This window comes from Peromyscus leucopus, chromosome 8a, assembly GCF_004664715.2.
Source record: "Peromyscus leucopus breed LL Stock chromosome 8a, UCI_PerLeu_2.1, whole genome shotgun sequence".
Taxonomy (NCBI): domain Eukaryota; kingdom Metazoa; phylum Chordata; class Mammalia; order Rodentia; family Cricetidae; genus Peromyscus; species Peromyscus leucopus.
The window spans coordinates 8872641-8900589 of NC_051085.1; the positions used below are offsets into that span (position 1 = coordinate 8872641).

At 44.6% G+C, this 27949-nt stretch overlaps 1 protein-coding gene across 2 annotated transcripts; it reads left to right on the top strand.

Annotated features, from left to right (window-relative positions):
* Positions 1 to 4145: 4145 nt before the first annotated feature.
* Positions 4146 to 27369, top strand: Rpf2 (ribosome production factor 2 homolog). Of its 2 annotated transcripts, XM_028861739.2 has the most exons (10): positions 4146 to 4235; positions 6047 to 6179; positions 10674 to 10711; positions 12096 to 12135; positions 15836 to 15917; positions 17211 to 17287; positions 19048 to 19147; positions 21785 to 21887; positions 25784 to 25928; positions 26927 to 27369. In XM_028861739.2, exons 1-10 carry the CDS (start codon positions 4213 to 4215, stop codon positions 27104 to 27106), a joined length of 921 nt encoding a protein of 306 aa, XP_028717572.1. In that variant the 5' UTR covers positions 4146 to 4212; the 3' UTR covers positions 27107 to 27369. The 2 variants fall into 2 exon arrangements, with proteins under 2 accessions (XP_028717572.1, XP_037056230.1); XM_037200335.1 differs by lacking the exons at positions 4146 to 4235; positions 10674 to 10711 and having other exon boundaries at positions 6160 to 6179.
* The last annotated feature ends 580 nt before the right edge of the window (positions 27370 to 27949 follow it).

The window sequence follows — 27949 nt, forward strand, 5'->3', positions numbered from 1 at the left end:
ACCAGGCAGGGCAGTTTATATAAGATTTCTTGGGGGCAGAGTCAACCAGTGATTGGTTAGTTTTTTTCTGCCCAGAGATTGGCCAGTTTTGTGGGTTAGGGACAGAGATGGCCCTGATTTCAGAGCCAAACTGTTTCTTTCACTGGCCTTTCTTGACTTTTTGACACTGCCTCTAAGACCAGGGCACATTTCTTTCACTGACTCTGATTCTAGGGATCAAGAGTGTTACTTTGGTATTAGTTTCAGAGTCAGGGCATGTTTCTTTGGTTCTGGGTTTGGGGACAAAGTGTTCTTTTCTCTGGCTCAGGTCCCAAACTCAAGCTATGTTTCTTTCCCTGGTCCTGGGACCAGGGTGATACTGTCCTGCTCTGTGATTGGTTGGTTTCACAAGTCAGTTGGCTAGCCCCCCCCATGGCTCTGATCTTACTGAGCCTGGGGGAGGGGGGGTCTGGGAGGGGCAGGGTGCTACTCTGTGATTGGTTGGTTTCACAAGTCAGTTGGCCAGGGCAGAGAAGGCTCTGATCTCACTGAGTTTCATTAGCCAGCCCCTTTTCCCTACATTTAATCCCAGCACTTGGGAGGCAGAGACAGGTGGATCAGAGTCTGAGGCCAGACTGACGAGCGGGGATGGGGGGGGGTACTGTGGGAGCCCATTCTCGGGTTCCTCGTGGCTTTACCCAGCAGGTCTGAATAGAGGATGATCAAGACCACGGGCCTGAGTGCAGGTGTCTGAGATGCTCTGCACTTGGCTGTGCTGGGGAAGGAGGTCTTTTGCTCCACCCCTTGGTGTCTCTATAAAAACCCTGGACCAGAGACAGTGGGGGCCCGTTGGAATAGGTTCCAGGCCCTCTTGAGGCTATCCTTTATTTTCTATGTTTATCTCCGTGATAGTCTCCGAAATAAATCCTTCTATCTAATATTTCCTGCTGATCGCACTCAAGAAAGCTCTGGGGAACTGTGGGGGTGTTGGGTAAATGCCCCACAGACGACTCTTCTGATAGTCTATTGTTAATTAGGATAGAAGTCTAAAGCAGGTCCGGAGTTAGCAAAACAACAAAAAAAAAAAAATCCCTGCTTGGTGTCTTCTGCCTATCACCTCAGCACTTAGGAGGCTGAAGCAGGAGGATTGTGTAAGTTTGAAGCCAGGCTAGATTACAGTGTGAGATCCTACCCCCTAAAAAGAGGGACAAGAAACCAAAACCCATTGTTTCTCCCAAGACTAGAAGCTGTGAAATATTAACAGATTCTGTCCTTTTTTGTTTGTTGGTTTTTTTTCTTTTTTTCATTTTGCCTTTTAAAAAAAAGCTGGTTATGCCCCTGGAGAAAAACTCAACTGTTTCTTCTAATCTTGCTACCCTCAGTACTTCACTTTTTACTTTAGATATATGGCGTTTCCATCACAGATTAGTTCCCTGGAGGACACCTATTCAATGTCCTCCATCTTAATGCAGTTTTTTTTTTCTTTTTTCTTTTTTTGGTTTTTCGAGACAGGGTTTCTCTGTGTAGCTTTGCGCCTGTCCTGGAACTCACTTGGTAGCCCAGGCTGGCCTCGAACTCACAGAGATCTGCCTGGCTCTGCCTCCCAAGTGCTGGGATTAAAGGCGTGCGCCACCACCGCCCGGCCCTTAATGCAGTTCTGATGCTGTCAACCTGGACCTAATGTCAGATCTCACAGGTTAATGGCTCAGTCCCATGGGATTGCCTCATCTCATCTTTACATGCCAATCTCAAGAGTGAGTTCCCCAAGTTACCTACAACTTAGGACTTAGCTACAAATTGGATGTTCCCACAATCCTTTTCTCACTTTCAACCACTTGCTGTTAAAATAGCTCATAGAATTTAGAGAAGGACCTGGAAAGTTTGTTTACTAGATTTATTGCTTATTTATTTTGAGATAGTGTCTATATAGTCCAGTCTGACCTTGAGCTTGTTGTGTATTGAGGATGACCTCTAACTGATCCTCTTGGGAAACAGCCAGATGGAGAGACTACATGGAGTCAAATCGGGTGTTCCATCTCCTTTCAAAGCCATTCTCCCAGCACCTCTACATATCAAGACAGAAACTCACACAGTACTGTTCTCTGGAGCTTTTATGGAGGCTTCATTATTAAGCATGGTTGGTCACTGGCCACATCATAACTCCAGTCCCTTTACCATTCCTGATGCTAAGTCAAAGTGAGGTTGAAAGCTCCAGTGTTTTTTCTTCAATTTAGTGCAGTAGTTTGAGCCTAGGGCCTTGTGTTGTATAAAGTGCTATACCACTGAGACAGCATGGAGAGCTCCAGCCAGTCCTTATCCTTAATCTGTTTAGAAGCTACCCTCCTGCCGTCGTTTATTCCAATATGCGAAAGATATATTTCCTGGAATGGTAGGCCATGCCTTTAGTCATGGCAGGGTGTGCATTTAATCCCGACTGTCTATAGGGAAAGGCAGCAGCATAAGTTTCATATCAGCGTGGGCAATAGCTCTACTCCGGCTTTGGCCACATTCCAAGATCCTCCCTCTAAAACAGAACACACAAACGCACAGACCTTAATACAGTAAATTAGGGGCTGGAGAGATGGCTCAGAGGTTAAGAGCACTGACTGCTCTTCCAGAGGTCCCGAGTTCAATTCCCAGCAACCACATGGTGGCTCACAACCATCTGTAATGAGATCTGGTGCCCTCTTCTGGCCTGCAGTCATACATGATGTATACATAATAAATAAATAGATCTTTTAAAAAAATACAGTAAATTAGGTGCCAGGTAGTGGTGGCTCATGCATTTAATCCCAGCACTCAGGAGGCAGAGGCAGGCAGATCTCTTGAGTTCAAGGTCAGCCTGGTCTACAGAGCAAGTTCCAGAACAGCCAAGGCTACATAGAGAAATCTTGGCTCAAAAAACCAAAAGAACAAAAAATGGTGTGGTGGCAAACTCCACATGTGTCTGTCACTCAAGATACAGAAACAGGAAGATCACTGTGAAGTCAAGATTCTTGTGGTTTACATAGCAAGTTACAGGCCAGACAAAGCAATGTAGGAAAACCCTGTCTCAAAACAAAACCCAAAACCTAGTAAGTTAAACTCAGACGTAAGAGCACACTGAGAGAATCAGTTCATACTATGTATAGTCAGAATAGGCATCTCCATGAAACTGGATTAAAGGCTGACAGTGCCATTGGGTGGATGGGTAGGTGAGCTCTTTGGAGTAATAAAAGTATATTGAAATTAATAGTGGTTATGGTTGCACTTTTTTTTTTCTTTCTTGAAACAGGTCTCCTGTAGACCAGGCTGGCTTCTAGAGCCCTACATAGCCTGATCCTCTTGCCTTCATTTCCAAAGTACTGAAATGCCGGGCCTACCCCCGGGGCAGCGTTGAGCTCTTTGATGTGTGTGTTTGAGACATCTCACTGTGGAGCCTAGGCTGGACTTCACCTTTCAGTCCTGCCCTACTCTCCACCAAAGTGGAATTACTGGTTTACAAGGCTGTGCTCGGGTTCACCTGTTTTGTGGATGCACCCAAAACCACCGAATTATACACATTAAAAGTGCACTTTAAGCCGGGCGGTGGTGGCGCACGCCTTTAATCCCAGCACTCGGGAGGCAGAGCCAGGCGGATCTCTGTGAGTTTGAGGCCAGCCTGGGCTACCAAGTGAGTTCCAGGAAAGGCGCAAAGCTACACAGAGAAACCCTGTCTCGAAAAACCAAAAAAAAAAAAGAAAGAAAGAAAAAAAAAGAAAAAAAGAAAAAGAAAAAAAAGTGCACTTTATATAACTATATGCAAGTTATATGACTAAAACTCGAGGGCTAATCACAATCAGCAGTATTCTCTGTATATCTTTTACGTAGAAAGCAACTGGGTAATCAACCGGCCTCAACTGATCTCGCAGTGAAGCCGGTGATGTCCTTTTCATGCCACTATTTTTTGTACGAGTACCGTGCCTCCAACCTTTCCAGCATTCTGGTTACTTCCCTGAAGAGGAACAATTGCTTCCCGAAAAACTCGACTCCACACCAAGTCACTTAAAGTGTTTACTTCCCAGGAAACAGCCCAAACAACGCTCCGTTACCAAGGGAACAGAACGCTATGCCCTCCCGAGATGGCCGCCCGCGAGGACCGCGGGGCTGTCTCAGGAAGTCGCGTTTCGCATTTCCGGCCCCGCCTCTTCCGGCGCTCGCGGCGGCTTTGCGGAAGTGCGCGGCGCACGTGTGTTCGCGAGGGGTCTGGTAGCGATGGACGCCTTGGATAAAGTCATGTAAGTGTGTGTGGGGCGCGATGGCGTGGGAGGGAGTCTCCCGGGGCTGGGGGTGTTGCCTCTGCGGTGGTCCTGGTCCCGGCGTTGCGCTCTCCGGACGCGCTTCGGGAAGGAGCTGGCCGCTTCTGCAGCCCGAGTCCCTGCCGCTGCAGCCTTGCAGGCTGGCGGCGAGCGGTGGGGCGGGGGCATCGGGGGCCAGAGCCGGGGTCGGCTTAGGGCCCCGCCGCTGGTGGGTTCTGAAGCGCGAGAGTGGCGTGGCCGGAAGAGACGGGGCTCAGAGTTTCGCGACTGTGTCCATCAGTTTATCCTGTAACATAGCTGTCCTGACACGCTTGTGTCAGAGAACTGTAGGGAGCCGTGTTTGCCATAACGGGTGCCAAGTTTTCATTTTTCTTTTCCGGCCAAATCTGCGCACTTCTGTCTATCGCTGAGTGATGGTCACGTTTGTTCAAAAATATTTGACTTCCCAAATGTTGCTGCATTGGTTGTTACAGGTTTCCTGCCGCTCCCCGCCCCGCTTTTCAAGACAGGGTTTCTTTGTGTAGCCTTGGCTGTCCTGGAACTCGCTCTGTAGATAGACTGGCCTCGAACTCACAGAGATCCACCTGCCGCTACCTCCGGAGTGCTTGGATTAAAGGCGTGCGCTACCACCGCCCGGCTCAGTTTTCTGCTTTTTAAGTAAATGTGCAATGTAAACAAGTTTCTTTTTAGTCAATAGATTTTGTGCACCCACTGTGCCTCACTAATAAAGCAAGTAAGCTGCAGTTTACATTGATTACAGGTTAGTGAGATTGAAAAAAGACGTGGACTATAGAGTGTATAGCAGTTATTACTGTATAAACACAGTGTGTGCCTTGATTTGATTCAATGAAAAATGCAACTTGAGCGACCAGTAAATGACTAACTACGTGGTTTTACACGTGGCATTTCATTGGAGAAGAATTTTTTAAATTCTGTGTGGGAAACTAAAGTGTATGTATATGGTTTTTCTTTTCCCTCCCTACCTGTCCCAAGACTGGAAGATGGAGGGTTATAGTTAATTAGGAGAGGAGGCATTTTGTTAATAGATGGCAGAAAAGTAACCATGTTTACCATAGAGGAGGCAAAGTTGAATTCTTTCTTCTGAACAGAAATATATAACATCCTATTACTGCCCCACCATAAAAACAGAATAATAAATTAGGTGTGGTTTTGTGGGGTTTTTGTTGTGTTTTGTTTTCTGTAATGGGAGTTGTAGATGGGTTCTTACATTTAGTTCATTTTGTAGCATTGGTCTACACACCAGACCTTGGGCATATTGCTTCTCTAGTCTGAGTTGCCTGATTTGTAAAGAGCTATAATTACAAGCATAAGTCACCGTGAAGAAATGTAGTAAGTTAAAAATAACTGTTTACTTGGGTCATTTCATTTTTTAAATACACACACACACACACACACACACACACACACACACACGAATGCTAGCTTTGTATTCCCCGGTTGCATGCAGTGCCCACAGAGGCCAGAAGAGAACATCAGATCCTTTGGAACAGGAGTTAGTCAATTGTGATCTTCCACGTGGGTGCTAAGAACCAAACCTAATCCTTAACAAGAGTAGCAGGTGCTCTTAACAATCCATCAGCTCCAGTAATGATAAAATACCTTTGCTAATGTCTCCCTGAAAAGGTGAGGGTTTTTATGTTGTTGTTATTTAATGATGGAATCCTACTTGATAGATGTGAGTGTTGATTTTTTTTTTTTAGGTCATCAGTTAATGTGTAGTTGTGTGAGGAAAATGTGTAAATTGTTATGAATTGTGCTTTTTTGAACAGAAAGCCGAAAACAAAAAGGGCTAAGCGATTCCTTGAGAAAAGAGAACCCAAACTCAGTGAAAACACTAAGAATGCCATGCTGATTAAAGGGGGGAATGCAAATGCAACCGTGACTCAAGTACTCCGAGATGTGGTAGGTATTGTGACTTAGTACATTTAATGCTATATTTTTAAACTAAGTGCATCTGTGGGTGTCCATGGAGGCCAAAGGCCTTGGATCACCTGTAGCAGGAGTTACAGGTGACTGTGAGCCTCCTGATACGGTGGGAACTCTCTGCAAGAGAAATGCCTTGTCATCTTTCTAGCTCTGTTAATTTGCTTTAAAAAAAAAAAAAAAAAAAAAAAAAAAAAAGCCATGCATGGTGGCACATGCCTTTAATCCCAGCAGGCAGATCTTCGAGTTCAAGGACAGCCAGGGCTACACAGAGAAACCCTGTCTTAAGAAACCAGAATCTAAAACAACAACCAAAAAAACCCCAACAAAACACGGGTTCTCACTATGTAGTCCAGGCTGGCTTTGAATATTCTTTTAAAGTGAGGTTGAACTATTTAGGAACTTTTGAGCATACTGAGTTGAGCCAGGTCTGGTAGGATTATGATGTCTTAAGATCCAGCCTTGAAGAGTTGGGGTTGGGAGGGGCAGGGGTAAATAGAGAGGACAGTGAAATTGGAAGCTATTTATCTTATAATGTACTTGTAAGGGTACTTAAAGAAAAGTCATCTGAGTGAATTTTTATTTATTCGGGTCCTGCCTTCCCTTGGGACAGGGTCTCACATTGTAGCCCTGGCTAGCCTGGAACTTGCTATGTAGACTAGGCTGACTTCTGCCTCCTGGATGCTGGGATTATAAGCATGTGCCATCCTGCCTTACTCTTTGACAAATCTTTTAAGGTTTGGTTTATGGACATTTGTTTTTAATTGTGTATGGGTATTGTGCCTATGTGTATGTTTGTGCACCACTGGAAGTCTAGAAGATGGCTTCAGATCCCCCAGAACTGGAATTACAGAGTTGTGAGTTACCATGTGGTCATGGCTTCAGATCCCCTGGAACTGGAATTACAGAGTTGTGAGTTACATGTGGATGTTAGGACTTGAACCTGGATCCTCTAGAGTAATCACTGAACCATCTCACCTGCCCTTTGTTTATACCCAGTTTAGTAACTAATTTGTAAGCTGAAATAACGGCTTATTACTATGTTCTTTCAACAGTACTAGTTATTCTAGGTTCTGAGAATTAATAAGCAGTACAGTCTTATTCTTCAGTGAGATCAGAGAAGACATGCATTGTAAGTGTTGTGCAGTTGTGCTGTGCTGGAGGTATGCTCAGCAATGATGGAAATAGTTAAAAATAACATGCGGGGAAGTAGAGGATCAGAAATTCAGTCTTCACAGAGTCAAGTCCAGTATGGCCTAATGAGACTAACAAAAACCAGAAAATCACAGAGGAGGGGACCTACACACAAGGTGGGCTTCCCAGAAATAATATGTAGCCCCCCCCCAAAAAAAAAAAATCACATAGGAGGGATCTGATCACAGGTGGGCTTTCCAGAAATGATACATAGCCTTCATTTTGAAGAAGGAAAAGAAACAGGAGAAGAAGTTTGGGGCTTCCAAGACTGAGGAGAAGAAACAGGACCCACTTGGTGAGCCACAAGTAACTGGGATGGCCAAAGGAAAGTGGACTCCGTGAACCTAGAAAAGGAGGCAGGGGGTATACAATAACATGGATTTGGAGTTATTCTGAAGCCTGTGAAGTCATTGAAGTCTTTTTTTTTTTTTATTACTGTTTTTTTGTTTGTTTGTTTGTTTTTTAAGTGAGAGATATGATAACCCTTGTGATGCATGTGGTGCTAGAAATGGATCCAGGTTTTGTGCAAGCCAGGCAAGTGCTACCACCGAGTTATACCTGTCACTACAGTTTATTGCTTCTATTAAAGAGGTTGAGAGCAAATGCTGGAAAAGGTTATCTAGCGTCTGATGGTGGGAATGAAATTAACAGCTGGGCATGGTGGTACATGACTTTAATCCCAGCACTCTGGAGGCAGGGGCAGGCAGATCTTTGAGTTCAAGGGCAGCCTGGTCTACAGAGCAAGTTCCAGGACATCCAGGGCTACACAGAGAAATAAGCACATCAATTAATAATGAATGAATGAAATTGAGAGCTAGTGAGAATAGATATAGGAAGTACAAGTTTTGGCATTGGTGAGAACTGTCTTCCTAGGTTTCTGTCTCAGTTGCCCAGTGAGCAGTAATACCAATTTAGAAGGCTGGGAAGATGTCTCAACTGTTAAGAGCACTGGCTGCTCTTCCAGAGTTCACAGGTTCAAGTCCTAGTACCCACATGGCAGCTCACAACCATCTGTAACTCCCATTTCCAGGTGACCCAACACCCTCTTCTGGTCTCCCTGGGCACCAGGCAAGCATGAGGTGTATATACATACAGATACAGGCAAACACGCATATGTATAGAATAACATAATTTAAAAATCAAATATCAATTTAGAGAATGTGTCTGGTAGGGCAGGTTTGGAGGGAAAGGTGATAATGTTCAGGGGACATGTAATTTAAGTAGTTAAGATAAAAATGACTTTGTTGGTCTGGCAAGATGGCTCGCTGGGTAAAGACACATTTGCCACCAAGCCTGACAGTGTCTGGACCTGGTAGGAACTCAATACATTGATGAATGACAGTCACTGTATGTGGGCAGTATCTAATAGGTACATGGGTATTTAGGACTTGTGTGTAGCTAATAGAATCTTTGAATGAAATCAGCTAAATAACTGAACTTTTCCCCCTTTGAGACAGTGTTTCCTGTGTAGCTCAGGCTGGCCTCCAGCTAGCCATCCCCTGCTTCAGCATTCCAAGTGCTGGAATTGCAAGCATGTGCTGTAAGTAAACTGCAAAAACTCTGGGTTTGGTGTCCCAGGTTTCAGCACCAAAATGTTAGTAAATTGATGGATGAAACTGCAAGTAGACAGACAGTTCAGCCCTGGAGGGCGAGGTATCCTGGACACCTCGAGCTGCTCAGAACAAGAGCTCTGCCCTGAAGGTGTCCCGGACACCTGGAGCTGTTTAGCACAGCTCTGATGGCTGAGACTGCAAAGAAACAGCCCAACCTTGAAGAGGAAGGTTTCCTGACTTCTCGGGAGAGTCAGGCCTGGAACTGCTTCAGCAAGGAAGGGTAGCCTGACTCTTTGGGAAAGTCAGGATATACCTGGTGTGATGGGGGATGGTCTCCCCACAGGACACGGCAATCCTGCTCCTCTCCTGGAGAACCACAATCTCCGGCTCAGTGTTACCAGCTCTCTCTTGCTCAGTCCACTATGGGATGTCCCAGCAAGGTTCTTCTGTGCACCAGTTAGTGAGGGTCTTCACCCAAAACTCTTTTGAGAAAGAGGTTTATTTGGGAAGGAGTCCAGGAGAGTAGCTGCCTCTACCAGGGTGGAGAGAACAGCTCACAACTGACTGGGCAGGGCCGTTTATATAGGATGTCTAGGGGGCAGAGTCAACTATGATTGGTTAGTTTATTTTCTGCCCAGGGCCAGTTTTGTGGGCAAGGGACAGAGATGGCCCTGATTTCAGAGTCAAACTGTTTCTTTCATTGGCCTTTCTTGGCTTTTTGACAGTGCCTCTAAGGCCAGGGCACGTTTCTTTCACTGATTCTAGGGGCCAAGAGTGTTATTTTGGTACTAGTCTCAAAGTCAGGGTATATTTCCTGGGTTCTGGGTTTGGAGATAAAGTGTTCACTTCTCTGGCTCAGGTCCCAAACTCAGGCTGTGTTTCTTCCCCTGGTCCTGGGCCCTAGGGCCACGATTCTGCTGTCCTGCTCTGTGATTGGTTGATTTCACAAGTCAGTTGGCCAGGGGCAGAGATGGCTCTGATCTGAGCTAAACTGTGTTTCTCTCACTGGCCTTATCTGAGCCGTCCTTCCCTAACTCTGGGCTCCAGGGTCAGGGTGGGTTTCTTTAGGCAGCCCCTTTTTCTACATGTGCCACTATGCCCAGCTTGAATATGTGGAGAGTTTTGACTTTATCATTTTTTCCTCCTTTCCCTTAACCACATGGGCTACAGGAGTTGAACTCAGGTCATCAGGCTTGTTGGCAACATCATACCCCCTGAGCCGCATCATTTGCCATTGAACTCTCAATCCTGTGTCTTCACCTTCTGAGCCCTGGGATTACAGATGTGAGCTACCGTGTCTGGCCTGGCTTGCTCATCTTTTTCTGAAATGTTTATCTGCATGGTGTGGTATTGGGAGGAAACAGCCTCTTTCCTTCTGAGTGACCCTGCATATTAAGTTCTAGGAGAAGTACAGTATTACAGATATTACATGATGGTCATTCTTGTCAGAAAAAGGTGACTGTTCATTACACTAAGACAAAGAAACACGTGGCTGAGAATCATCAAATGTTTTACTAAACATGGTGCCACATGCCTGTAAGCCCAGAACTCAGTCAGGGCAACCAGGGCTACATAGTGAGATCATGTCCTCACCACTCAGTTGAAAAACAACTGATCTGATGGCCCATGAATATAATTCCAGCATTTGAATGACTGAAGCAGGAAGATTGCCATGACTCTGCTTTTTGAATGTTTTGTTGAGAAAGTTTAAAATTATGTTTTACAGTATGCACTGAAGAAACCATATGGAGTTCTATATAAAAAGTAAGTTGGTTTATTATTATTATTACTACTTATTTTGTTTAGTTGTAAAAGTAACAATTGCTTTATGGAAGATTTGGAAGGAAAAAGTGTTAGTATTTGCACTGAATTTTTTTTTTAGTTTTTTGAGATAGGGTTTCTCTGTATAACAGCCTCGGCTGTCCTGAAACTTGATCAGGTTGCCCTCAAACTCACAGAGATCTTCTGCATCGGCCTCCTATGTGCTTGAATTAAAGGCTTGTGCCACTATGCCTGGCTCAGAATATTCTTGCATAACTATAACATGTACATACCTTATTTTGAAATAATTACATATGCACAGGAAAGTTGTAAGAATTTTTAGAATTCCTGTATGTCCTTCACCCAGCTACTCCAGTGTTACATCTTGAATTTTTTTTTTTCCTGTTGTTGTTTTTGAAACGGGGTTTCTCTGTGTAACAGCCCTGACTGTCTTAGAACTCACTTTGTAGACCAGTCTGGCCTCGAACTCACAGAGATCCACCTGCCTCTGCCTCCTGAGGGCTGGGATTAAAGGCGTGTGCTACCACCGCCCGATATATCTTGAATTATTATAGTGCATTTATTCTAAGTGGGGAATTGACATTGCTTTGGTGTGTGTGTGTATCTGTGTGTGTATGTGTATGTGTGTAGCTGTTTGCCCAGGCTAGAAAGCAGTAGATCCCACAGAGCTGCCTGATGTGGATTCTAGGACTGAACTTGGGTCCTCTGTCAAAACAATAAGCCCTTAACCTCTGAGCCGTTGTTCCAGCCCAACACTTAGAATAATCTTTTTATTTTATTTTATTTTATTTTATTTTTGAGACAGGATTTCTCTATGTAGCTCTGGCTGTCTTGGAACTTGCTTTGTAGACTAGGCTGGCCTCTAACTCAGAGATCTGCCTACTTCTGCCTCCTGAGTGCTGGGATTAAATGTGATGGGTTGTGTTTTGTTGTTGATTTTATGTTTTGGGGTGTTTTGTCTGCACGCACACGCACGCACGCACGCACGCCTGCACCATGTGTATGCCAGTTGTCCTCGGAGGCCGTGGGAATGGAGTTACAGATGGTTGTGAGCTACTAGATAGGTGCTGAGAATTGAACCCAGCTGCCTTCTCTGAAGGAGCAGCCAGTGTTCTTAACCACTGAGCCATCTCTAGGCCTCCCCACCCTCATTTTGGTGGCGTGTCTTCAGACAAGGTCTGCTTGTCTGGAACTCAGTGATATCTACCTACTTTTGCTTCCCAAATGGTGAGATTAAAGATGTGTCCCTCTGTGTCCCATTCTTTTAATCATCTGAATATATAATTACCTTTATTCACTATATCACTTAACTGAATGTACTTATTAATATTATTAAAACTGGAGTCACTCTTTTTAATATTCTTAGGAAAAATATTACAAGACCATTTGAGGATCAGACATCACTGGTAAGTACAGGAATCTTCCTCCTTTAAGAGAGCTCTGGGGGCAGGACTGGGCGTGTGGCTGGGGAGTGAGGGGTAATGGTGCTGGCTCATGCTTGCCTAGCTTGCCCGAGGCCCTGGGTTCCATCCACAGCGCTCAGATAACAGAACAGAGCTGTGTAAAAACGACTCCATACTAGTTCATGCTGCACTCCTAATGCGTTCTCTTCCTTCTTAAGTTAGAAACGCTATGTATGACAGTGTTGATATTCAGACTGAGAAATAAGACTATTCTTTTTTTAAAATAGTGTAATGAGCCGGGCGGTGGTGGCGCACGCCTTCAATCCCAGCACTCGGGAAGCAGAGGCAGGTGGATCTCTGTGAGTTCGAGGCCAGCCTGGGCTACAGAGTGAGATCCAGGACAGGCTCCAAAACTACACAGAGAAACTGTCTCCAAAAAAAAAAAAAAAAAAGTGTAATGAATAGTGTGTATGTGTGTGTGTCCCCTCTCCTGTGTAGCTATTGGCCATTCAGCTCTTTATTAAACCAATCAGGAGGTGCTTTGGCAGGGACACATCTTTTTTTTTTTTTTTTTTTTTTTTTTTTTTAAGATTTATTTATTTATTATGGATACAGCATGTCTGCCTGCAGGCCAGAAGAGGGCACCAGATCCCATTATAAATGGTTGTGAGCCACCATGTGGTTGCTGGGAACTGAACTCAGAACCTCTGGAAGAGCAGCCAGTGCTCTTAACCTCTGAGCTATCTCTCCAGCCCCTGTACATGACCTCTTTTTTTTTTTTTTTTTTTTTTTTTTTTTTTTGTGGTCTGATTGTTCAGGGACACATCTTTACATTGTACAAAAAGATTATCCCACAATGGAGAAGAATTTGATAGAAACTATGATGACTTTGGATGTAAAAAGAAAAAAAAAATACGGAGGGAAGGCAATTGGTCTTTCCTCTATATTAGGGAAATTGAAAACAAACAAACAAACAAAAATCAGAGGAAGATAAGGAGAAAGGTCTTCCTCAATATAAATTGGATGAAGATGGCAATGACATTGGTCTGTTAAAACATAATCTTTTTATTTCTGCCTGTTGTTTTGAAATAGTGCCTTGTGTTTCTTAGCTGGTTTAGTAGCAAAGGCTGGCCTTGAAGTCCTGTCTCCCATCGTCTAAGTGTTAGGATGACAGGGTGTGCCACCATGCTTGGCTTGAATACATTTTAAATTTTACTAAACTTCATATTCTTATTAAACAACATAGTCAGTTCAGATGTTTGAATACCTGATATGCACTTATCATTTATTTATTGTTTGTTTGGAACAGTGGTTCATGAAACCCAAACTGTCCTCAAACTTAATCTGCAGAGGATGCCCTCCTTCCTCCACTTCACAAGTACTGACATTAAAGACATGCCACACCACACCTGTCAGGAGACTTTACAGAACGCATCTTAAGAATGCAATCCCATTGACTTAGACCACGAGTATATTTTAAAGTGTTATTATTTTTAATTATATGCATATATGTGTGTGGGTCTGTGCACATGAGAGCCAGTGAGTACAGAGGCCAGAGCATTGGATCCCCTGGAGATGAAGTTATAGGTAGTTGTAAACCGTCCGATGAGAGTGCTGGGAATTGAATTCAGGTCTTCTAGAATCACCAGGACTGATGAACCAAATATGTAGCCTGACCATAAATATTTTTGAGCACTTCTATATAGAATGCCATCAAATGACATCTCATGACCTTGGTAGGGCTTTGCAAGACTTATTATCTCTGATAAATTAATTCTCAGAAAAGTTAATTTCTAGGACAGGAAAAGGTTCACAGCCTGAATTCATTCATTCATTCACTATCTATCTATCTATCTATCTATCTATCTATCTATCTATCTATCTATCTATCTATCTTTGAGGTAAGGGTCTTCTTGTATCCCTGGCTGTTCTAGAACTTACTCTGTAGACCAGGCTGGTCTCAAACTCACAGAGATCTACCTGCCTCTGCCTCCTGAGTGTGCCCCCTCACACCTGTCCAGCCTGAGTTCTTGACTTTCCTAACTCCTTCACACTGGAAGTGGATGGGCAGCTGTGACTCTTTGCCACACTTGCTTCTGCGTAGAAACTTACTGGATGATATCCAGATTAGGAGCTGCCCTCAGGGAGTGATAACCGATGTGTGTGGCGTGGGATGGGGCTGGGGTGGGGAAAGACACGGGGAACTTAAGGATTGCCCTGTCCTTTGATCTTTTTCATTAATTTTGAAGGTTTTCTAGCTGAGTTTGGACTAGGACATGTTAAATCTAATTTGTGCATATGTGGTGCTGTAAGCCAGAGGTTGTGGGGTCTGTTGCTCTCCGCCTTATGTCTGAGACAGGTCTGTCACTGAACCTGGAGCTCGCCATTTGGCCTCAAGGACTAGCCAGTGAACTCTAGAGTTGCATGTCTCTACCATACCAGTGCTGGGGTTCCAACGTGTGCTGCACACCTGGCTTTGAATCTAGTTTTTATGTTAGAATAGTGACCTCAGTAAGTTGAGCCAAGTATGTGGATGTAGAGTGTTGGCATCGGGCTGTCTAGGATTGAAACTTCACATTTCTACTCCTTTCAAACCTGTAATGGAAGCCAAGGAATACTTTTTTTTTTTTTTTTTTTTTTGAGACAGATTTCTCTGTGTAGCCCTGGCTGTCCTGTAACTCGCTCTGTATACCAGGTTGCCCTTGAACTCAGATCCACCTGCCTCTGCCTCCCAAGTGCTGGGACTAAAGGCGTGTGTAACCACGTCCAGCCCAAACAGTTCTTATACTGGAATATCATAACTCTGTCAGCCACTCCCCCAGATGTGACATGGCTCTAATTCAACTGTGGGCATGGAGATCCTAGAGCCCCTTCCTTACCTTGTTGCAGTTTGCTGGGAAAAGTAGCAAAGGGCATTAAAAACTCCGGAGCCAGTTACAAACATCCAAAGCCAGTGTGTTGATAAATCTCAGTGGCTCCCTGTGCATGCTGAGATGTGCCGTAAAGCGAGTTCAGGGATATTCAGTAAGTGAAACACCTGGTGTGCCACTCAGAATGCCTGCACAATTGAGATACGAGTGGTCTGTCCTGTATTAACTCCCTGGCTTCCGTGTACTTTTAGTCTTGAAATGTGAGCCTTTTAACTGAGTACTCCAAATCAGAAAAATTTGGATTTAAAAGCTAAAATAAGGTTCTGTCTGTCTGTCTGTCTGTCTGTCTATCTATCTATCTATCTATCTATCTATATTGGCATATAAGTATGTATTAAGGTTAGTTTTTTTTTTTAATGTATGAGTGTTTTGCCTGTCTGCATGTATGTGCATCACATGTGTGTCTAGTGCCCTTGGAGGTCAGAAGAAGATGAAGGATAGTAGTGAGCTGCCATGTGGGTTCTGCGAACTGAATCCTGGTCCTCTACAAGAACAATAAGTGCTCTTAACCTGAGCCCACTTCTCCAGCCCCTTCTGTATAAACTTATCTAATTCATTACGTCTTCATTAGCTTCTGGTGGGAGAGGGGTGGATGGGGAAACCCCTGGTGTCCTTTACAAGCTTAAAGGTAAGATGGTTTGTTTGTGTGAAGACAGGCTCTTGTGTGTAGCTTTGGCTGGCTGGAACTTAGGGCAGTGTTTCTGCCTCAGCCTGCCAAAGGCATAAGCAGGGCAGGCTGAGAGTCTTCAAGAGTTTTCCTTCTTCCTTTATAGGAGTTCTTTTCAAAGAAGTCAGACTGTTCTCTATTCATGTTTGGCTCCCATAATAAGAAGAGGCCGAATAATCTAGTTATAGGTGAGTATCATATGCTTTGTTGTTGTTGTTGTTTGAGACAAGGTCTCATTATGTAGCTCTGACTGGCCTAGAACTCACAGAGATCCCCTTCCCCTGGGTGCTGGAATTAATGGCATGTGCCACAACTCTTAATGGTTTTACCCATAGAGTCAGCTCTGTGACTCGGTTAGCTGATGTTTTCAGGGTTTACAGTCAACCAGTGAGTCAACCAGTGAGTAGTTTCTGTTGCTGCTTTAACCTCGTGACACTGGATAAAATATTTTGGACTGGAGTCTACCTCTGGTAGAGCCCTTGCCCAGCTTTTTGAAGGCTAGGTTTGGGATCCCAGCATTACCACAGAAACTTCCTTTCCACCAGTGACATCAGTATTGCCCTCCAGCCCCGGGAAGTGAGAAAGAGTGTGAACTAGTTCTTGGTTAGTAATCTTAGAACACTATTGCTAACATCTTTGGAGAGCAGTTCTGGCTTTTAAACAGGAGGTGTGGGTTCCTGGTGCTCTGTTTATTATTTACGTATTTTATGTGTATGTTTGTAAACCACATGGAGTTATGGACAGTCATGACATGGGTGCTGGGAACCAAACTCAGATCCTCTGGAAGAGCAGGAAGTGCTGTTACTTACTGAGCCATCTCTCCAGCCCTGATATGTGGAGTTTCTATCTAACATGCTCAGTCATAGGCAACCCCTTTACCATCTGTGGTCTTCATACAGCTTGTTTTTTGAGGGTGGATGTATTGTTAAGGTTTCATCCCAAGCCTGATGTATGCTGAATATTCCTGGTATTGCTGAGCTGCACCTCTTTTTAATTTATTTAATTACTTTTTTTTTTTTTTTTAGTAGTCTTTCTATTTACCCCTAGGCTGACCTGGGTCTTGCTATATAGCCCAGGTTGGTCTTGAGCTCCGTCCTCTTGTCTCCCCAGTGCTGGAATTGTAGGTGCTCACTGCTGCACCCAGCTCCCCATTCATTCCATAAAGAAAAGGCGCCGGACTCAGGGCGGTGCAATAGAGGTTGTCGAGTCTTCCTCTTGTCTCCCCAGTGCTGGAATTGTAGGTGCTCACTGCTGCACCCAGCTCCCCATTCATTCCATAAAGTAAAGGAGCTAGGCTCAGCGTGAGAGTGTAGAGTTTTTCCATGACTAATAGCCTAACCACGCAACTAAGTAGATGTCCGAGTCTAAGAAGGGAGTGTGAGTTTGGAGAGACAGAGAAGACACAGATCATTTGGAGCATATAGGTAACATAAGGTGGCTATTGGGGAAATCTATGTGCTTAAAAATGCATTTCCTTTCAGGTCGTATGTATGACTACCATGTGCTGGATATGATTGAACTAGGTATTGAGAAATTTGTGTCTCTAAAAGATATTAAGGTAAGTTATTGATCATAAAACTAAATAGCCTTTTAATAATGTTCTTGGCCAATACTGGTACCTTGTGGTAAAGAAGTACTGATAGAATTTTATAGAAAAAGAACCTCATGCAGAAAAAGTTTTACCTTTATTTTAAAAAGAGGAATGTAGGTCAGGAGGTGGTGGTACACGCCTTTAGTCCTGGCAATCAGGTGGATCTCTGTGAATTCCAGGGAGAAACCCTGTCTCAAAAAAACAAAAGCAAACAAACAAACAAACCAACCACAAAAAACCAACCACAAAGGAGGAATGTATTTATAACATGTAGTACATGTGGATCTTATAGAAGCTAAACTTCAGAGAGCGATGACCGTTCTGGTTAGGCCTGTGGAGTAAATCTGTCTGTCCTAAGTGATAACAACATTTACAGACACCCAGAAGTTTTCCAGTTGAGTGCTGTTCTACAGCCAGAAAGCTCCGGCTGCCACTGTATTGTTTTGTCTCTTAGCTATTAGAATTACTTAGAATTGCTAGCATAACCCCTCCTCAGGAACCTGCAGTGTACCTGCTGTGTTTGAGTGGGATTGGCCAAAAGAGCCTGAGAAGGCAGGGAGTGTCTCACTTCAGATTGTCCCATCAATACACGTGGATCTTAGAGGTGTGAGATCAAGGCAGTGTCCCCTGTCTGGTGGTGTCTTTGTTTTTTAGACAGGGCTCACTATGGGCTTTGGCTGTCTGGAACTTTCTATGTAGACCAGGTTGGTCTTGAACTCAGAGATTGGCCTGGGATTCAAGCATTCATCACCACACCAAGCCCAGTTTTCCGTTTAGATTTGGTGATTGAAACCCAAATTTATTATTTATTTATTTATTTATTTATTATGTATATAATTTCCTGTCTGTATGTATTCCTGCAGGCCAGAAGAGGGCACCAGATCTCATTACAGATGGTTGTGAGCCAGCATGTGGTTGCTGGGAATTGAACTCAGGACCTCTGGCAGAGCAGCCAGTGCTCTTAACTGCTGAGCCATCTCTCCAGCCCGAAACCCAAATTTAATTGTTTAACCTTAGAGTCATGTATATGGTAGATAAAAACCAAGGTTGGAGTTTAAGAGTTTAGAGAGAAAGAAGATTGTTTGTAATGAAGGTTGTACACCTTAGTGGGTTTTGTGTGTTGCTTTGATGTAGGGTTTGAAATCACCCCGGCTGGCCGCAGACTTGCTGAGTAACCAAGGCTGAGCTTGAGCTTCTGATCTGCCTGCTTCCACGTTCCCCAAGTGCTGGGACTGCAGGCGTGCTCCACTGGGTCCAGCTGAGCTGGTGGAGCTTAGGCTTGTGTATGGTTAAATTGTGGTAAATGGACATATTGCTCATTTCCTTAGCTCTCCTCTAAAAAGGGGACAGACCTTGATTTAATAGAATAATTAAACTAAATATCCTTCTCCTGTGGCTTTGAAAAAAGGCTTTTGACAGTCAGTTCCCTGTGTAGTCAGTAACTCCAGTTTCCTTAGGTTCAGAGTCAAACAGTGACCTCATAATTGGACCTGTAGGTTTAAGACATGTCTTGCCATTTATGAGATGTTTGTGATTTATCAAATCAGTGGTTTTCTTGATCCTCACTTGTGGATGTAACAATAATAAGTGAGGTAGTATGTGTAAAAATGTTGATTATTTTAACACATATTGGCTATCTTAAAAATTGTCATATAAATTCTTTAGATTTTGGAAATTGTATAATTATGGTGCTTTTTTTTTTTCTTTTTTCCTTTTTAATCTCATAGACTAGTAAGTGCCCTGAGGGAACAAAACCCATGTTGATTTTTGCTGGTGATGATTTTGATGTAACAGAAGACTATAGAAGATTAAAAAATCTTCTTATTGGTGAGTATTATTGGAACTCATATCATTAACAATTGCAGCTGCTTTTGAGACCTACCTTTTCTGTAAGATTACTTTTTCACATTCCTTCCTTCACCAAACTGTACAGTTTTCCTATCTTTTCTCATATCTCTTCTTTTTGTCCCACTGAGCTTAATAAGGGTTTCGTTCATAAGCTTAGGTAGTGGTGGTGGGAGGTTGACAGGAACACAGGCAAGTTACCAGTGGCTGTAGCTACACCCCAGCAACAGTTCACTGCCTGTAGTTCTGTGAGGATTTGAACCTGGGTCCTCCGGAAGAACAGCCAGTGCTCTTATCCACCGAGCCATCTCTCCAGCCCTTTTCTTTCCATGTGTGCACGCGTCTGTGTCTCTTTTGAAATGGGCTTTGTAGCCCAGGCTGGCACCAGTATGCAGCAGTTCTTTTACTGCACCTTCTTTTCTGGGGCAGGGGGTTGAGATGGGGTTTCACTGTTTAGCTCTGGCTGTCCTGGAACTCGCTTTGTAGACCAGACTGGCCTGGAATGTGAGAGATCCGCCTGGCTCTGCCTCCTGAGTGCTGGGATCAAAAGCGTGCGCCACCACCGCCTGGTTTACCTGTGCCTTCTAAGTACTGGGCTTACACAGAATTATAAATGTGTGCCCCACACCAAGGCCGACTAGATTTCATAAACCCTAATTTCTCATTATCTTGTACTTCCACTAGATGGCATGAAAAGACTCCCTAATGTAGTGATAAGGAAGGGCATTGAGTGGAAAAGAAATCCGGGACAGAAGCAGAGAGGTGGAAGATGATTGCAGAGAAGTGTTGTTGCTCGTGGGGAGTTAGGTTTTCAGTGTAAATGCGTCAGCCCACTGCTCTGTATGTTCTGTTCAAATGAAGCACAGTGACAGCAGCCCTGTGCTTTGGAGAGTGTCATCACACGATCTCACAGGGTGTGAACTCCACATCTACAGAAGTGGCTGGACACCACTGGGTCAGTAGGGACAGGCTAATAGAGGACCGTCTCCTCCTGCAGAGCCCTTTTCTGGTCTCTTAACCGGCACAGTGAATCTACTGGGGGTGAAGCCAGGGCCTTATATATGCCAGGCAAGCCTTCTGTTCATTGGATTATATCCCAACCTATACAGTTCCTTTTTTGGAAAAGCAACATTTATTATTGTATATATGATGTGTATGTGGGTGTGCATGTGTGTGGAGGTCAAAGGATAACTTTGTGGCATTGACTCTCATTTTCACATTTACGTGGGTGCTGGGGATCGAACTTGGATCTCCAGGCTTGCATAACAAGTGCACCTACTCACTGAGCCATCTTATGTCCCGAGGACTGCATTTCTCACGGGAAGCCCAGTAAACAATAGCACTGTTCAGGTTCTGTCTGTCCTGATTTTTATGGCTGTTTTTTTATGTTACTGTTCCTACTATATGAGGATGATATAACAAGGGGAGATGTATTTTGGTGCATGCATTGGGCACTCAGGAGGTGGAGTCAGGTTCAGAGAGTTCAGAGTCATCCACATCGTGAGAAGTTTGAGGCCAGACTAACATTACTGTTAACACGTCTCCAAACAAACTGAAGTAGGCTGGGGCCAGTGCAGGGGCCTGTGCTGTGTGTGGGTCTAGTCCAGTGCTGCAGAGGGAGACACAGGCACACTCGGGGGCTGCTGCCGGCCAGCCTAGCCTAGTCCCCGGGGTCTGCTCCAGGGAAACAGCACTGGGGATTGACATCTGGCCTCAGTGACCGTCTGCTCATGTCCCCACATATCCCTGCTCACGTGTGCGCGTGCGTGCGCGCGGGGACACACACACACACACACACACACACACACACACACACACGTTAACACTTTGTAACTGAAATTCTTTTTTAATTTTTATTTGTTTGTTTGTTTGGTTGGTTTTTTTGAGACAGGGTTTCTCTGTAGTTTTGGTGCCTGTCCTGGATCTCGCTCTGTAGACCAGGCTGGCCTTGAACTCACAGAGATCCACCTGCCTCTGCTTCCCGAGTGCTGGGATTAAAGGTGTGTGCGACCACTGCCTGGCTTATTTTTATTTTATATGTGTTGGTATTTTGCCTGCATGTATGTTTGTGTGAGAGTGTCAGATCCCCTGAAACAGACAGTTGTGAACTGCCATGTGGTTGCTGGGAACTGAACCTCTGGAAGAACAGCCAATGCTGAGTCATCTCTCCAGCCCCTGTAACTGAATATTGAAATTGCCCTCGCTCCCTCCCTCCCTCCCTCCTTCCTTCCTCCTCCTCCCTCCTCCTCTCTCCTCCTCCTCCGGTTTGTAGTGGGTAGCTGTTCTAGCTGTGATTTTGAAGCACTGCCCCTAGTGAGGTAGCAGGTAACTGTTACACCTGCCTATGACCTTGAACTACATGCCCACTCTCTAATAACTTCCTTCTCTAATAAATTCCTTTGCCCTTTAAGCAGACTCTATGGATTGCAAGCAATATCAGGACCCAATAGGGTTTTTCTGTGTAGCCCTGGCTGGCCTGGAACTTGCTGTGTAGACCAGGCTGGCCTTGAAATCACAGAGATCCGCCTGTCTTTACTTCTCAAGTGCTGGGATTAAAGGCGTGCGCCACCACTGCCCGGCTATAGTTTTCTTTCTTAACAACTGAATATGTGCTTTCAGATTTCTTCAGAGGCCCCACAGTATCAAATGTCCGACTGGCTGGGTTAGAATATGTTCTGCACTTCACTGCACTTAACGGGAAGGTTTACTTTCGAAGCTATAAGTAAGTACATTTCCAGGTGTTTTTCAAAATCCTCAAGGGTAACGTTTTATTCTAACTCAAAGTTGGTTCCCGCCCATTGGCCTGGAGAAACTGCAGATAGCCGTGGCAGGAGCTGTGCCCTGGCCTGTCTGAGGAACGCACTTCTCCAGGGCCCTGGTCATCTCTCACCAGCCTGGTGTATGTAGTAACCCCCGTCCTAGATTTCTGTGCTGTCTCATTATTGTTCTTGACTGGATTTAGAACAAGCCACAGTCAAGCCAGACAAAGAGTTTTTAAAATTCGGATTTGAAAGAAAGCTACAGCATAAAGCAGGGCAAGGACCAGTGACTGACCACTGATTTCCCCTCTAGCCTAGGTTTCTACCATAACCCCAGCACCATATAGTATGAGTGTAGATCCCAGCAACAGGTTGCTTTGTTTGGTTTGAGTTTTCCAAACAGTATCTGTTGATGTAGCTCCAGGCTAGCCTTGAACTCATTGTGCAGCCCAGGGAGGCCTCAGACTTGGAGTCCTCCTGCCTCGACTTCTTAAGTGCCAGCATTACAGGCCAAGACCACTACTCGCGGCCAGATTCCTTTTTCACTGATAGAGATACCAACGTGCTACAATTACTCAGGGTTAGGTTAGCATCCCTTTTATTCCTTTAAAAAAACAGAAGGTCCAGATGAACCTGAAGTGTTTACCTGTTCTTGTCACTCAGTCCTGGGCGCCAGCGGTATAAAGGTTTATTGAGGGACTGCTGGGTGGGAGTAGTCCTCCTTAGCAGCGGCTTTCCTCATGGCCTCTGTCACTCTGTTCTTCTCACTTCCACTGTGATGACAGAAGAGGGTCGCTTGACCTCTGGCCTCCTCCACGTGCACACGCATGTGCTCTTGCACACATGTACATGCATCGGACTTAAGAGCAAGGGCACGCCATACGTCATGGCAGCACACCTTTAATCCAGCATTTGGAAGGCAGAGGCACGTCAGTCTACCAGATTGCTGAAGCCACTTTTAGATTTAGCCTGGCAGTCATTCATAGTACAATGTTTTAATTTTAAAGTCAGGACCCTAGTATAAACTTCATTTTTCATTTTGGGAACAAAGTTTCTTGTAGCCCAGGCTAGCTTTTAGCCCATCTGGCTCTAAATTTCTGACCTCTGGCTTCCATCTCACGTCCTGAAGTTAGAGGATGTCTTGTGGCTGTGCTGCTGGGTCCCTGCTGCCTCGGTGCCAAGTGTCGTAGCTGTTAGTGTTCGCACTGTGCTCCTTAATGAATGAGGGCAGCTCTGCCCGTGAGTTAGCAGATGTTTGGGTTGTTTTTGACACAGGCTCTCAGTGTGCTTTGCCAGTGGACTCGAGTACTCAGTAGGTAGCCCAGGCTAGCCTCAAATTGTGATCTTCCTTGCCTCTGCCTCCTGACTGTTGTGATCCCAGCTGGAATGTGAAATTATATTGCTACAACCTGTGTGATGCCTTTCTGTTTATGGTCAGTCCTAGTGTTACTGGCTTCTTCTGTACATCTGTAGTAATTTATTGCCGTGGGTGAGCGTCATTTGCTTTCCTTTGTCAGTTTTGTTCAGCGTATGGTCAGAACCACTAAAGTGATGCGGTTTGGTTTTGTTTTTTAAGATACAGTGTCCCTCTGTGCTGTACTTGAACTTGTAGTGATCCTCCTGCTTCATTCAGTTTCCCAAGTACCAAGAATTACAGAGACAGGCTCCCAGGACCAGCCTGATAAAGAGTCCCAAATGCCACATACACCTGTGCTGGAGTATTGGTTAGGCTGTATGCAGAGAAATATGCCAAACAGGAAGTGTTACGTTTACCTTAAAAAGCAAACACAGCCTTCCAGTAAGAGAGATTACACAATGAAAACAGCGTAGTGTCAGCTAGGTTAAGGGGGAGAGACCGTTTGCAGAGTGGCACTGTAGCTTAATTCATGCTTCAGTTGTTTTGACACACCCTTGCTTTGTAGCCCAGGCTGGCCTCAAGCTTCAGCCTTACCTTCCTAGGGATGGGATGACAGGCACATGTCACTGTCCTAGCATCCACTTGCTCTTTCTTTCCGGGGAGGCCTGAGACAAGGTCTCTCTGTGTAGCCCTGGTTGTCTTGGAACTCTTCGCCAGGCTGGCCTTGAACCCAGATCCACCTGCCTGTGCGTCCTGAGTGCTGGATTAAAGGTGTGTGCTACCGTACCTGGCTCGTTTTATTTTTCTGTGTTTCTATAGCACTGTTGTTGAACCCTCTGCTCTTCATGTGTCTCATTGAATTGAGGGAGGGGATTCCTTGATACATGTCTGCCCCTGCGAGTCTTGCTGTGACCAGCAGCTGCTCCCCAGAGTGCACTGTCTCGGTTGGCTATCTGCAGGTGTACCCAGCTAAGAGCTCCTGAAGTAGGCGCTGCGCACACACACACACACACACACACACACACACACACACACACACACACACACACACACACACACACACACCAGCTGCCTGCTGTCCTCTCTGGAGCCTTCCCTAATTGTTCTTCCTTGCATTTTTTTTTTTTTTTTTTTTTTTTTTTTTTTCTGTTCCTTCTCATTAGCGGTGTTGTCTCTTGCCACCATGACAGCTTTTTGTGCAACACTAATCAGTTAATACCTCCCTGCCCCCCCTTCCCCCACGTATTTTTACCTGTGGGAACATAACTGCTCTATCAAATGTGGTTGCCAAATATAATGTTCAGATTTTGGGTTGGTGGTTTTTTGTTTTTGATTGTTGTTTTATTGAGACAGTTTCACATTGCCCAGAGTGAAGTCGCTGTGTAGCATAGAATGGCCTTTAACTGGTCCTCAGGCCTCCAGTTCCCAAGTGCTGGGATGACACTTGGCTACTCTTCGGGTCTTTCGGCTCTTCTTAGGACAGGACTCATAAAACAATTGGGGGTGAGGCCGGTTGTGGACTTGAGAGTAAAAGAGAGATTTTTCATGACTGGGAAGTGGGTGCCCATCAGGAATGCACAAGACAGTGAATCCCATTACTTTGTGTTACTGATAATAGAATAATTGAAGGCCTCCTCTTGTCTGGTCACCAGCTCCTCACTCTTCCTTTCTCTCCTGTTGTCCAGATATATCTAGTTCTGGAGTTATTTGGACATAGAATGTTGAAAAGTTGTAATTTTGTTTTATTAGAATTTTTAGATTTACTACAAGCTACAGAAGTCATTAATGTGCTGTAGGGAAAAGTTGATTTTGAATGGGTTGACTTAACTCATATAATGTTAGAGATAGGAATTTGTTAATCCTTTCAACATATCGTTTCTTTTCCTTCCTTCCTCCCTCCCTTCTCCCTCCCTCCCTTCCTTTCCATTTTTCCTCCTTCCTTCCTTCCTTCCTTCCTTCCTTCCTTCCTTCCTTCCTTCTTCCTTCCTTCCTTCCTTCCTTCCTTCCTTCCTTCCTTCTTTCTTTCTTTCTTTTTTTTTTTTCTGAGACAGGGTCTCACTATGTAGCCCTAGCTGTCCTGGAACTCAATATGTAGACCAGGCTGGCCTAGAACTCAGAGATCCACCTGCCTCTGCCTCCCAAGGGCTGGGATCAAAGGTGTGCTTCACTAAGCCCCACCAAGCATACTGTTTCTAAAGCCCGGTTAGAACTACTATTTTGGTGCTAGGTGTCAGACTTAGGGTCTTGTGCAAACATTCATGTGCTCTGCCACTGAATTATCTGAAAATAATTTTTATACTTGTTGTTTCCCAGCATTTTTAAAATGATTTTTAAAAACTAACCAAAGGATGCACTTGGTATGAATGCCTAAAGTGTATAAGAAGAGGCTTGGCCTTTGCAATTATAACTGTTGCTATCTGAAACTACAAAACACTTTCAGAAAAGGTATTTCAGAGGAGGACTTTAAAAAATAAACTGAGCAGCCTTCCCCTATTCCTAAAGGCTGCTGTTGAAGAAGTCTGGTTGCAGAACCCCACGGATTGAGCTGGAAGAGATGGGACCGTCGATGGACCTGGTTCTCAGGAGGACACACTTAGCATCAGATGACCTTTATAAATTGTCCATGAAAGTGCCCAAGGCTCTCAAGGTACATAACCTGTGATGTGGTGCTGTGTGGATTTCTGTATTCCACTTTTGCCAGGAAGGATTTGTGGCCATAAAAAGATGTATGAAAAAATGAATAAAATAGATAAGTTAGGCTCAGAGCCAGAGGAAGAAAAGAACCTCTTTAGACATAAAAGTAATAAAGAGCTGCAGAAGCCAAGAGTCTGGTTTGGCTTTCTGCCATTTTCAGCAAAACCAGAACAGAGTGGGCATCATGAAGACTGTTACAGCTGTGTTTCTAGAACGATATATATGTTAGATGTGTATTGACTTGTAGCCTAGTGTGCCCTTGAACTCAGGGTTCTTCTGTCTCAGACCCTCAGGTGCTGGATTACAAGCATGCACTACAGGCCCAGCTTTGTGTTGACTTTTAGATTGTTTCACAAACAACTAGATGTGCTAGAAAGATGGCTCAGTGGTTTAAGAGCACTTGCTCCCATTGCAGAGGACCAGGCTTGAGTCCCAGCATCCATCATATCAGTGGCTCACACCACCCGTGGCTTCCTCTGTGGCCTCCATGGACTCCTGCACATACCCACCCCCCCCACACACACACAAATAATAATAATAAAAGAAAAGAAATGTAAGCACCAAGTAGACATCTTAACTCTGGAATGCTATCGGAGATTGAACTGAGAACTCAGTCTTCTGAGGCTAAGCTCGAAAAACCGTGTTGATAGATGACAGTGGTCAGTGTATCTTGATTTTTGCCAGATGACCTGACATTTTACCCAGATGGCAGCATTGTAGGACAAGGGGGAGGGGTAGTGGCTGGCTCTGAATAATGAGAATGTGCATTTTAAAGAAGTCCCGTGATTCCTCGAGAAGAAAGGTGTGTAAAGCTGTGTCATTGAGAATCTTCACAGTGGGAAGTGTTAGAGGTGTGTGGTGTGCTAGATTTCTACCAGTTTTTATATATATAGTAAAAGGCCACTAAAGTTACATATGTATACACCCACATACTTTTCTCTTATTTTATAGCCAAAGAAGAGAAAGAATGTCTCTCAGGATACTTTTGGCACAACTTTTGGAAGGATTCATATGCAGAAGCAAGACCTAAGCAAACTGCAGACCAGGAAAATGAAGGGGCTGAAAAAACGACCTGCAGAGACGGATGCAGAAGAGCAGAGGAAGAAATCAAAGAGAACGAAGAGGAGCTAGTGCCGCCATCTGGCAGGGACCGCTTCTGTGGCCCCTACTAAAGAGAATCGTTCAACTGGAGTCTCTCCAGTTTTCTCCTAGGAATTGGTTGGGTTTTTGGAGGTTTTTGAAGGGGTTGGGGTGTGACAGGCTCTCACACTGTAGCCCAGGCTAGCCTCAGCCTCCCAAGTGCTGCAGTTACAGGCTTGTACCACCATACCTGCCGTATTGTATATTTCTGTAACATAACTTATTACTTAAATTTTTAAAGAATTTGAAATTTGTATGTGTTTGGATCATACTCACCCCAACTTTTCCATTGTAATTGATGTGTGTGTGTCCTCAAGTGTGTGTCACAGTGTGGGTGTGGTCAGAAGACAACCGTGGAGTCCCCTGTGGGGTTGAACTCAGTCACTCTATAGTAGGTAAGTGCCTTTATCCACTGAGCCATCCCGCTGGCCCAGTTTATTACTGATGAACAGTAACACACCACAAGTTTAAAACAGGCTTTTTGACCTGTGCCGTTGGGTCCTAGTGTGACAGCCCTCTCCCTGAATTCTTCTCTTTGATTTTGTGTGAGTGTGAGGGGCCACCACACCTGCTGACCAGGTGGTACTGGATCCAGTGACTTGGGTGATAGAAGTGAGGTGGAGTGGAGTGTGAGTGCATGGGCAGAACTTAAGTGGGGAGGGGGCTTCCCAAGAGAGGGCGTACCACACTGATGAATGATCAGGCTGCCCTCGAACATAGAAGGAGACGGGTGAGTTAGGGACTGGAAATTCTGCTGGTCGTAGTATGGTGTATTCTTAGGAAGTGACTGCCTTGTAGAAGATGCCAATCAGTGACCACTTTGTCCTCAGAGAC

Coding starts and splice junctions, on each gene's coding strand:
- Rpf2 (XM_028861739.2), top strand. CDS start 4,213: ATGGACGCCTTGGATAAAGTCAT. Junction 6,180..10,673: donor CTCAAGTACTCCGAGATGTG/GTAGGTATTGTG, acceptor TATGTTTTACAG/TATGCACTGAAGAAACCATA. Junction 17,288..19,047: donor TGTCTCTAAAAGATATTAAG/GTAAGTTATTGA, acceptor TTAATCTCATAG/ACTAGTAAGTGCCCTGAGGG.